Here is a 12,136-nt window from a genome sequence, read left to right on the forward strand (position 1 = left end):
AGGGCGGTTTCTGGGGGCTGTGCGCCAGCTGGGACGACCACCGCTGGATGCTGACGGAGGAGCATGACGGAGGAGGAAGACCCCGGGATGAACCCCAGCAGGACCTTTTGCCTGCGCCGTGCGGGACGAGCTACGCTGCTCATAGCTGGACAGGCTCGCCTGGAGTGACTTGCTGCCTGCATCCCTCGCTGGGGGTAGCTGCTTGCCTTACTGCTGAGCGCCGAGCGTGGTAGAGCAGGTTCGGACCAGCAAATGGCCGTGCCCCTACAGTGGAAACACGGTGATAAGTTGTGTTAGGTTTTGCTTGTCCCCTAACCTCATCAGCCTGACTGTAGTAACCAGGAGCAGCATGGGCTGACCTAACTCTGGTGGGTGGTAAGTGCCACTGAGGGTCCCTGCTACAAGTTAGGGGTGATGTTCTGGCCAGTGTGAAGCTTGTGAGCAGGGTGTCATTTCCATTAAAAATCAGACACTGAGAAAGAGCAGTTCTTGCTGAAGTTCCTGAGATAAAAGTACCAAAAATGATTTAGGAAAAGCCTTCCTGAACTTACATTGTGTTAATGCATCTGTTAGTGTTAACAGACCATCCGTGCTGTCAGTTGGCATCTGCTTGGACCTGGAAGCAGCCTGGCCAGAGGTGCTGTGCACCCAAGGCGCTCCTGGGACATGTGTCTCGCCATTTGTGTTCATCTCCTGCCCCAGGCAGGGTTACCTCCTCCAGCACAGCTGGAGGGGTAATGGAAAGCCCTGAGGAGTAAGTGCAGGCCTGCTGCACTGGGGAGGTGCCAAAGCCACAGTGGGCTCACTGCAGGGTAGGTGTGCAAGGGTAGGTGTGAGAAAGCTTTGCAACTATGAAGAAAGTCTGCTCTGTGACCTTCTCTCTCTCACCTACACATGCATCTACATGCAGCCCCTGGTCTAGAGGCCTTGCTGCCTCCAGCTGAGCATGCTGGCCCCCCTGCAGCCATAGAGGCTGAGATGTCTCTTCCTAGGATTTAAGGCACTGCTGATTCAACCATATGCCAACCTACAAGTGCCTCACTGGAGGTGTCTGCCTGAGCTTGGGTTAGACAGAGCTTAACCCTACCTTGGGGGAAGGGTGCCTTACCAATTTGCTTGTGCCTGGAACCAGTTTGTCAACTGGATTTATAGGTGGCCAGCCATGACACTGCCATAAAGCCAGGTCAAGCCTCTGGAGTGCGTGCCCCCTTGCCCTTGAGGGCATGAAGTGCAAAAGCTGTGGGCTGGTGTGAATCTACTGCAAGGAGCTAGTGAGAACAAGAAGAAAGAAGGGGACAGCCCCCAAGAGCCTGAGCAGCTCTTGTGGAAATGGGTAGTTCACTGATTTGGTGGGACACACAGGGAGTTTTCCTCAGGAGCCATTGACTGGACTTCTGCCAGTAGCCAGCAAAACTGGAGGTGAAATGTGTTAATGATATCCCATTATCTGCTGATTACTCTGTCATTAAAATGTGAGACCGCCTGTAGTTCTGGTATTGGCAGGCTCTTTCCTAGGGTCATTAGGACAGTGGTGGTAGCCACACTGTCTAGGAATGGCAGCGTCTGCCTTATTTGCAAAGCTGTTGAGTGTATCCTTATTAACATTTACACCAACCTGTTGGGAAAAAATATTCCTCCTTGTTCCTGCATCATCAGGGAAGGCTTTTTTGTTTGGTTTTATCTTAATTCTTTATGGGAACTCTTTTCTTAACCTCTTTAGATTTCAGGTGTACCTTTATTCTTTTTGTCAGGTTGCCTAAAGCTTCTGTCATGAAAGAAATATGTGCATCAGTGCCTGAAAGAGAGAAGCTGCTATTTTAAGGAATGAACATACAATACTTCAGAGGGCTTTCTCATCATCACTCCAAATTATAGTTAAAGCTGCAACCAATAATGTGCCCCATCATTCTTTTTTTAATAAGAAAAAAGAAAGGCTTTGAAAACAGTTAATCTAAAGTATGCTGGAATCCTTTGGGTTATATTCCAGTTACTAATGTGGTCTGGTGGTGCTTTCCTTTTGCTTAACATTGGAGTGTATTGGTAAATTTAAAGCCAGAATCCAGGGAGTTACAGCAGAATGCTTGTGGTTGTAGTTGGTTAGTATTTTATGATGCGTTGTTCCTGACAGGGGCCAATTAATTTAAATGGCTACCTTTCTCCATATATGCACTTCAGCAGAACAAGTAATCTGTCTGCTCCTTTCAACCCTTGGCTTTTTAGTTAAAAATTTGATTTTCATTTTTCATTTCTGGCAAATGGAGACTGAATGGTGTTCTTTTAATAGTTGTAGCCAGTGCAGTGTTTATCTCAGGCAAGTTCTGCTTATAGTCTTGAGTTTGAGACTGTCAGTCATGCAGGTGGGCAAAGCTCAAGAGAATGGCTATTAAAAATGTGCCTAGCATTTCTGTGTGCATTACTGTAGATGTATGGGGCACTTTATGTGGTGAGTAAAGGCACAGTCTTTGCCTCAATTAGGTATAAATGAACATGACAAGATACAACACCAGGATAGGTAAGAAGGAGGGAGAAGGCCATATAGGGAGGGTTATAGGGCTGCTTGCCTGGGTGAAATATTGCATGCCACATATTCTGGCTTCTGTAGCAAGCAAAAAACTTTAAGAGAATACCATGGATTGAGAAACAGTGCAATCCTGGGCTGAGGTTTGTGGCGCCAAGTGGTGAGTATGAGGGTTAGGGGTCCTGAAAGACACTGAAGCCACAGAGGGCACCTACCTGCACAGCGAGTTACACACTTTGTGCTGGAAAATGTGTAGTCTACATAGATGAGACAGACAGAAAATAGAAGGAAGCAGAAGTGATGTGGAAGGAAGCAGAAGTGATGTAGAAGGAAGCAGACCAGGTGTAGGTTTCCCATGTCTGGAGTTCACATCCAGTTCCTCAGTCTTTGGACAGCAGTTTTCCTTCCCCTCTGAGCCTCCATTTCCCATATGACCACACCCTTCCCTCTTGAATTCTGGTTTTTAAAATCCCATGCTCTTCTTCTAGATGTTCGGAGTGCTGCCACTAGATGCATTCTTTGTTCCTCCTGGGTTTTGCTGCATTATTTTCTGGATGTTTACCATAATTTTACTCTTGACAGTGCATCATTTGGCCCAATTTGAGCTAGTTTCTCAGAAGAAAGATGACACTTTCTTTGATCCTCTTTGGTGCCACTCTTCCAGCAGAATCATTGCTGCCTCACCTGAAATGATGCATGATGTCTGACAAATGTAGTAGTATTTGTGTATTTGAGGGCTACAGGTTGCATCCTATGGTGGACCTATAAATACTGCTGGAAGAGCAAGCTGCTGGGGGTGATTAAAATGAACAGAATCTGAGGCTTGGGTTTTTTGAAATCTTGAAAAGAAACCTGTTGGAAAGATAACAAAAAACCCTCTCAGTCAGAGCCTTTCTATATGCTGAAGCAGATAGAAAGAAGGCAGGAGGTCATGGGAGTTTCCACTGCCACCTGTGGACAACCACCTATGTAATTAGAGGGCAGATGCTGGGATATGGGACTAGCATGCTACGGTTTCAGTTACTGATGTGCAATACATCACTTTACTCTCCCTTTCTTCAAGGGTTTTTTGTTCTTGCCTAGACCCTCCCTCAGCTCCTGAGGAAAAGCCCTTGATGTGCACCATGCTTTTCCAGGATTTCTGCAATGCCTGACATTGTTGTACGCTCATTTTGGGGAAGCATTGTCTGGCCTTATGTGCCCCCATTGCATCTCACAGCGGGCAGTGGAGTTTGTCCCCTGAGCAGCCCTGGTGGGAAGGGAGGCTTTCCCAGTCTCATGGCAGGGAGTGGATCCCATAGATCCCAGTGTGTTGTCTCTGTGACAGTGTCAGCTTGAGCAGATCCTTTTCCTTCTCCCTCATTCCCCTGCTGGCTGGGAAAAAGCCTTTCTCCTTTTTTGTTCCAAGCAATTTGTTGGCTGGGCTGATACCCTGAATCAGTTCACAGCCAACTGTTGTTTGCCTGGGGAGGTGAGGTAGGGGAGAAGGTACTGTGCCATAGTGCTGAGCATTCAGAAATACCTTAATCTGGGACTACATAGTGGGAGGTTAAACTTGAGGCACAGAGGAAGTGTGGTATGGCTAGTGTGACACTGCCTCAGATGTTGGTGCGGCAGCAAATTGGGAGACCTGTGTTCTCATGTGGGACTGCTGCTCTCTTCCTTAGGCTGCCCCTCCATTTTTTCCTCTTGCTCCTAGTTCTCCCCATCACGAGTAATGCATTGAGTACCACCTGTAAATTGGAGAGTGGAGACAGAAATATGCATCTTGATCTAGGCGTGAACCTGACTTTTTGTTGTTACGCTGCTGAAAGTGAAATTCCTGGAGCTGTACAATCTCTTAAGCCTCCAGGATACCGCTGTGACTGTAATTTATGCTGGTTTTAAAGCACCCCTTTCTGATGTAACAGCTGTGTAGAGCAATCCTACTGCAAAGCAAAATTGGGTTGTAGCACCTCTATCTGCTGCATGCTCTCAAGGAAGTGAGATGAGAAAGGCGCTGCCAGTGACAGCGTGTATGTGATGCTGAACAACCCTCAGCACTGCTCCTGGGCTATCTCACAGCCACCTAGAGCATTGTTTAATGGCTCCCCTTTCATGCTCTTGGGGAGAGGTTATACCCTTGCTTCTCCTTCTCTGAAGCTGCCGTGAAACATGCGTGAGGTCCAGGAGGTGCACAGGGATGTGAGGGTGCCAGAAGGTACAGCAAGGGAAGCACAGCCCTGCTCAGGTGCATCAAGGACTTCGCCCCATCTCCTCTCACGTGAAGCAGTACTGGGCTGTTTGCAGGGGTCTGGCATGGAGGCAGAGCAGTGCTGGGACTCCAGTCTCCACCTCTTGAAGTAAAAGGAGGTGCCAAAGGAGTGTGAGGCACTAGCATGTCCCGAGCAGCTGTAATGCTGCCCTTTGGAGGGAAAGTGAGCTTTGTGAGCTCCCGTTGTAGAATCACGTGGTGATGATACCCAACTGCTGGTGCCTGGAAACTGGCTCTGCAGGGTCTGGGGAGGTTTCCCATCAAAGGTGGGAAACTGAGGCCTGTTCTCCAGCCCCTCACGCTGGTTCCAAGCAATTCTGAGAAGGGAGGTTGCTGTGTTCATGACTGCTCCTGTTGGTATGGAAGTGCCAGCAAGAGTGCCCAGCTGCTGTGCTTTGTAAAGTCTCAGTCTCTAGGACTGTATGAGAAGTTTTGCTAGGTCTCAGCCTGCTTACTTCTGCCTGTGCTGCAGGCTCTTTAAAGGAAGACTTTATTTACTCTGTGCCTGATGGCCTGTGTGATTTCCCCAGTAGTACCGCTAATAGCTGGCACTATTACTCTGCTTCCAGTATCTGATTGTGAAAGCTGGGGGGATTTGCAGAGCAAAAAAAGTGAGAGTGTAATGCCAAAGAGCTTTCTAGCTGGGCTGTGTGTATTAGTTCGGAGCAGTGCTGATGGTCCGCGTTAAAGTCTGGTACCATCCATCTGGGCTTGAGCCTTCTGGCTGGGTTTATTCAGGAGCTGAATTGAAGTTTTAAGCTGGCTGGTGACCACTTGTTCCTTATGATTCCTTGCAGTCGTGGCTGTTCTTGTGCAGTGGCACATACATGATCAGACTTGTACAAAGTGAAGGAATGTTGACCTTCTGACCTCGTGCCTGTCCCAGGTGCCTCTCCTGTCTTTTTGCTTGCTTGTAGATAGAAGCAGCACTTCTGGTCCTTCCTCCTTGCTGGCTGATGACTACTTCCAGTTCATTTCTCACCACAGTGGTGTGTCCTTCCATTTTTCCCTCCTGACTAATGACAGGAGGCAACCCTGTCTCGTTTTCCCTCTTGTTTTACTTTGCATATTCATTTTCCTATGTTCTTCCTGGGTCTATGTCAGATTCATACTCACCTGTTGCCCTGTATCTTCTTTACCTCTTGGTGCTGCATCATGTTTGTTTTCCCTTCTTCCCATGGTCTTCAGGAGAGTTTTTACGGTCTGTAATTCAGGAGTGCATTTGAGGACTGTCCTATAGGATCCGGAGTTGTAGCATGGTGTTACCAAGGTCTGAGGTATCCTTCAGACTCTCTACGTGCTGCAGAAGTGTCTGAAGAGCTTTTTGGAGTATACTTCGTTTGTCAGTCCGTGCTGGTAAGCTGGACTGGTGGTAGCACTTTGCTGAAGTGCTGTCTGATCTGTGGCCTGGATTAGATGTAGAGAGCTGCTGGAGAAGGTTGTACGGGATGAGCCATTGCAGAGCAGTCTTTAAGATTAACCTTTCTGACCCTGGGTCTTCAGTATCAGAAATTTATAGGCAATGTGCTTCCAATAAATTCCTCCAAGCAGCCTGTTCTGCATTTGGCAGTCAGTCAGGCTTCTTAGATGAGCACACATGTACACTTAACCTCAGAGTTGAGGTTAGAGTTATCTGCTGGCTAAAGGCTGACCAGATGTTTGAGTGCATCTGGAAGCCCGTCCTCTTACTTAGACATGCAAAGGCTACCTCTTCCTGTCTGCACAGGCAGATAGAAACTGTTTGTGTCCATCACTCGAGTAAGGACCGCTGCACCAGTGGAGCACATGCTGTAGGTGATGGACGTCATGCCTGCTGCTGGTGTAAAGTGACTTGGCAGGATCTAAGCAGCATCCATTTTGCCCCATCTGTTCTCCTGTCCTGCAGGATTGCTTAGGGCTTGAGCACAGCCCTGCACTCTGGTATTCCTGGGGATGCCATGAGGCACGTTTTGCAACGGAACAAACTTAAAGTCTGATTCTGACTTCCTGAAGGCTGTGGTTTTTGAGAGATTTTAAAAGCTAATCTAAAGAAAGAAGCTTTTTCCTCCTCTGTGTTTAAAAGAGTATGCCCTGGAACCACAGGCTGAGTTTGGCCTGCAGAATGTCTTCCTTTATTTTCCAAGGTATTGCATGCACTTCTCTGCTCCTTAAGAAAGAGGAGAACTGGGCTGTGAGGGGTCTTGGCTGTGTTGTCTGTCTGCCATGTGCTACATCCCTGTAAAACTGTATTTCTACCTGCTCCAGCAAGTCTGCCTGCCAGCTGTGTTTTGTGTTACTCGTTTGTTTTGTGTCTTACTCAGAGTGGAAAGTTCTCCCGAGATGCTGTGGCACCCTCTGACTAAGTGTCACAGCAGTTTCTTTGATGAAAGGTGCCTTGCTGTGCTGAAGTGAGAGGCGTCAAGGTGAAGGTGATTGAAACCCTGCTGTCCTGCTCTGCTTCAAGCAAAGTGATGCCAGCTTTTGACTCGATAAAAGGCAGAAGCTGCATGAGCGTCTTGCCTGGAGCACAGCCTGCTTGGGCTGTGCTCTGCTGCTGGTTTTGGCAGATACTCAGGTGATGAGCCAGGCTGGTGTTATTGTTGAGAAGACCCAGTGTTGCCTTTCAGGAGGAGAAAGCCAGGGCCAATCTTCTTGTGATTTTAATTAATGAAAATTGAATTTTGACCTCAAGACCTGAGAAAAAGGATGGTCAAAGAGGACTCTGTGTGAGCAAAGCAAAAATGCTGGCAAGCTGCTGAGCCAGGCAACCTGCTGGCTTGGCACCATGTTTTCCTCTAAGCCCTGTACTGCAGTGGCCCAGCGTGAATGTCTGTACTTACTCAGCTGTGTCTCCCTCTCCTGCAGCAAAGTGAGCTGAACTCCTTCCTGTGGACCATCAAGAGACATCCCCCGTCTTACTTCTTTGGCACCATCCATGTCCCATACACGCGTGTCTGGGATTTCATCCCAGAGAACTCCAAGAAGGCCTTCCAGCAGAGCCACATCGTGTACTTCGAGCTGGACCTCACTGACCCCTACACCATCTCAGCTCTCACCAGGTGCCAGCTCCTGCCGCAGGGGGAGAACCTCCAGGATGTGCTGCCCCGTGACATCTACCGCCGGCTCAAGCGGCACCTGGAGTACGTCAAGCTCATGATGCCATCCTGGATGACCCCAGACCAGCGGGGCAAAGGGCTGTACGCAGACTACCTCTTCAACGCCATTGCTGGCAACTGGGAGCGGAAGAGGCCGGTGTGGGTGATGCTGATGGTGAACTCTCTGACGGAGGTAGACATCAAGTCACGAGGTGTACCCGTCCTGGATCTGTACCTGGCCCAGGAAGCGGAGCGGCTGAGGAAGCAAACGGGCGCTGTGGAGAAAGTGGAGGAGCAGTGCCACCCACTCAATGGGCTGAACTTCTCTCAGGTGAGACAGGGTGCAGGGTGCCAGGCTGGCTGCTTGAGTGGATATCCCAGCAGCAAGAGCACGGGCTGGAGCATGGAGTAAGTGCTCTTTACCCGGAGACTCGCGTTTGCTCCCTGCAGCCCGTGCCTCTGCCTGTGCCCTCGGGAGAGTTTGCTAGCTGTAGGAGTTAAGGCCATGTCCTAAATTCATTTAGACCTGGCCTGGGGAGACCCTTCTCCTCTTCCCTGGGCAGCCTTGGGCAGGCTCCACCCTAAGAGACGCTGGACCTTTGGATGTCTGTTCTCTGATCCTGGCTGGACTGCCCTGCAGGAGCCTGGGGCAGGCTGGGGCTCAGTGTCTAAACTTGCTTTTGTAATAGCTAGTTAAGAAGAAAGGTGTGATCGCTTGCGGGAAGCAGGGGTGCTGTGAGTAAAGCTGAGAAGTAAGTGCTGGTTGGAAAAGTATCCCAGTGGACTTCTCAGTGCCCTCAGAAATAGGGGCTCATCCTCTGCGTTGGGAAAAGTGTTTTTTGTTTTTGTTTTTTTTTTCCTTCCTTTGAGACCAGGTGAGGGTCAGCACAGCACAGCTTCTTGCAGGGAGCTCCACAGGTTAGTGCACACCCTTGTGCAAGTGCCTTTGTGTTTGCAAACCAGCTGGAGTTTGGCACCATTGTTCATGCAGTGTCACAGCAGGAAAGCAGAACAACCTCTGTGTTGTCTGTGTGTTGGATGGGGTGGTTGTGGGCTCTCCTCTCTGAACTAAATACACCAGGAAGCAGCGTCTGTCACTGTCTGTGCCTGCCTGGTGGGATCACAAGCAGGTATAAGGTTGCTCCCTGGCCTGGGGTACCTTTGCTGCAGGGAGGTGCTAGTTTGGAGAGAGGAAGTGGCATTTGCTTAGGAATAGGTGAGACCTGCTGCTGCAGCATGCCCTGGTAGTCCAAGGTGGGAGGACCTTTGGTCTTGTGGCTGGGGACTTTCGACTGATGCCTGACCCTTTCCTCTGCATCCTGAAGCCTGTCCCATCACCAGTGCAGTTTCCCATGCTGGAACAGAAGGAGCAGAAGGGGAGATGCAGCCCAGCAAGGGCAGGGACAGCAGTTTGGGGCAGATGTCAGAAGTGCTGCTACCCTGGCCAATCTTGGCAGGGAGCCACAGCGCGGGGAATAGCATGGCAGCTAAGGGTGCATCGCTTGTGCAGTCCTTAACTGCAGGCAGGGCATCTGCACTCTTCCCTTGTTTGGAGCTGGGTGGCCTCATTCATGTCTCCGGTCTTTTGCTTAACTGTGCTTCGAATCCTTGTGCTGTTGCTGTTTGCTCGCAGCCACAGTAGGAATGGGCTGGGGAGTCCCATCTCCTCCAGCACTTATCTGGTTGAGGCTTTATTAACATTATTGTCTGTGTTTGTCTTTTGCTGACACTGCCCCTGTGGTTTAGCAGGATAGAAGTGGGGGGAGGGGGTGACATATGCTTTCTCTGCTGCCTTGTAAGACAGTGGTAGGGAGGCTGAAAAATACCGGTTGCAAATCATGTCCCTGTTAAGTTTATGCAACTGTTGACACTTACTTTAGGCCTTCACGCAGCTTTCTTCAAAGAGTGGCTGTTGCTGTGCTGTTTTGCAGGTGGAATAAATACCACATGAGCCGGGAAGCTGCATGGGGTGGGGACACAGAGCTGCAACATCCGGAGTTGCCCAACCTGGTGACATTTATTGTGAGAGCCCAGCTGAGGGGTTCAGGGCAACCAGAACTGCAGAAGAAACTTAGCTCTAGTCAGGAAAATCAGAGCCCGTGATTGCGCCAAGGTGGGTGGAGATGTGCATGTGCATCATGCAAGCTTGCTGCTTCTCCTACGCCTGCTCACTTCCAGGGGGAAGGAGCACGCTGTCCCTTGTGGGAGCAGGTCTGGAGCAGCTGCTGCACTGCAAATTCACACCCTCACTTCTGCCCACTACTAGATTTCTAGTACAGGCAGCTCAAGGAAACGAAGAACCAGAGGCAGATGGTTTTTGTCTTTCTAAGCCAATTTCATGGTTGTTTCAGAACCTGACTTGTGAACTCTCATGGTTGGCAATTCTGTAAATCTTTGATTTCAGAGCTTTCTTCTCAGTTTATTCAGGCAGTTGAGTTAATTACATGTTTAATATAAACCAAACAAAGACTTTGAAATAGGGTCTTTGAAAATTATTTCCTTTGGTATTGTGCTGCTGTCTGGGAACCCCCAGCATCAGGCCACTTCTGTGTCTGCCTTTCAAGTGAGCGAACACACAGGGATGACTTACAAACTTCTGCTGGGGAAAATGGGGACAAAACCCATAAGGAATGGTCTAATCCTGTGCAAGAAATGCTTTTTTGTTGCAGCAGACTCACAGAGAGAGGATTTACTTGGCAGAGAAGCAAGTTCAGTGCTCTCAGTTTATGTTTCTGCATAGGATTTGCTCTTTCTTTCACTTATGACATGTACTACCTGGTGAGGAGAACTCCCAGGCCACTTACAAGAAATACATTGTTATTAGCTAGGTCCCTCTTTCGATCCATACTATCTTACAAGGCCTGGTTGGTGTGGGTATGTTATTGCAGGTGAAGGTTTGGAACAGTTTATCATTGATTGTCTCCATGGGATTGCACACTGCTTAGTAACTGCAAAGTGCAGAGAAACCCAAACTGGAGACTTCCTTCTCCTTGTGAGGAGAGAGAGGAAAAAAAATAAACCAAAAACCCCACACATACTACAGCTAACACTACCTGTCATGGGGCTCTTTTTCTTTGGCTATATTTGTTCCAGTTTCCTCTCTATCTTTTGTTTTATGACTCTTATTTTACCTGCCAAATCTCTCTGTTCTTTTGCTCAACTCAGGATGGCTGCCCACATAGCCAGGCCATAAAAGCATCATTTCTATATGGTACACAATCTGTGAAATACTTTACTGCCTCCTCAGTCCCTCTCTCTCATTCCAAAATCTATGCAACTTTAGGGAGTATAGAAAGATTAGTCTGTCTCCATGCCAGGGCCATGGTGTTTATTTTCCTGTTTCATGCTGTTTCTATCCTAGTTTGTCTTAAAGACTTTTTTCTCCCACCCCACCTTCTTTCATGGGTGCAATACCCTATAAGGGTGCAAGTCTCATTCCTAGCAGCATCTGGGCTTCCAGAAGATAAAAGGCTTTGTAGCTATACGCAATCTGCCACTGCTGACTTCCAGCACTGGAGTCAGTCCCTCAGACCTCCCAACTGTTCCTTTCAAGTTACGCATGTGCTTACATGTTTGCTGGATTGGAGGCATTAGTGCTCCAGCCTAAAGCCCGTGCAGCTTTGTTGTTGGCTCCAGCTGTAGTGTCATGAACGTCAGTTTGGTATTGGCTCAGAAAATGAGCTGGCCTTGGCCTGTACTGTGCCATGCAGTATATAAACAGACTGTGCTTTGGCACACTTGCGTGGTGTCCAGGCTGTTTCTCACAGACCGGTTTGAGGTTAAACCCAAGAAGTTTGGACTTGTGTCTACCCTCTGCGTGGGACTGAGGCTTAAGCGTGTAAACACTGTCCAGCCATCACCACTTCCTAGCCAAGACCCTGGCTAGTTTGGCTTCTCCAAGCTTGGGACACTTGATGGAAGACCCTACCTGTTAGGTGTCCTTGATTTGAGAATTGTTCTCCCCACGTGGCTTTCCTGTGTCCAGAACTTGCCATAGCACCCTGTTCTTACCTAGGCGTCTGAATACACAGCTAAATCTTCAAAAGTAGTCTTCAAAGGCGCTTGAGTGGCAGTAGAAAGCAGGGAGTCACTAAGGACTGACTGCTCCTGAAATCCTGGCTCCAGGTCTGGGACTGAGCCCTTGAAAGTCTTACCTTTTGCATCTTTCAGCCACTTCCTCATACAGTTAGTTGCAGATAGAAAATGAAGCAAAAGCTTCTAGGATTGATCATTTTGCGTTAATTAGGACATTAATTGTTCATGTCTCTACTCAAAGAGCAACCTCTGCAA

The 12,136-nt window shown here is 48.7% G+C and overlaps 1 protein-coding gene across 1 annotated transcript in view; it reads left to right on the forward strand.

Annotated features, from left to right (window-relative positions):
- Nucleotides 1–12,136, forward strand: part of TRABD2A (TraB domain containing 2A) — a 160,195-nt gene that overhangs the window by 78,562 nt on the left and 69,497 nt on the right. The window contains exon 2 of the mRNA XM_009331530.1: nt 7,617–8,177. Within this exon, the coding sequence (XP_009329805.1) occupies nt 7,617–8,177 (561 nt within the window). The remainder of the gene's footprint in view (nt 1–7,616; nt 8,178–12,136) is intronic.

The sequence above is a fragment of the Pygoscelis adeliae genome, unplaced genomic scaffold, assembly GCF_000699105.1.
Source record: "Pygoscelis adeliae isolate BGI_AS28 unplaced genomic scaffold, ASM69910v1 Scaffold289, whole genome shotgun sequence".
NCBI classification, from domain to species: Eukaryota; Metazoa; Chordata; class Aves; order Sphenisciformes; family Spheniscidae; genus Pygoscelis; species Pygoscelis adeliae.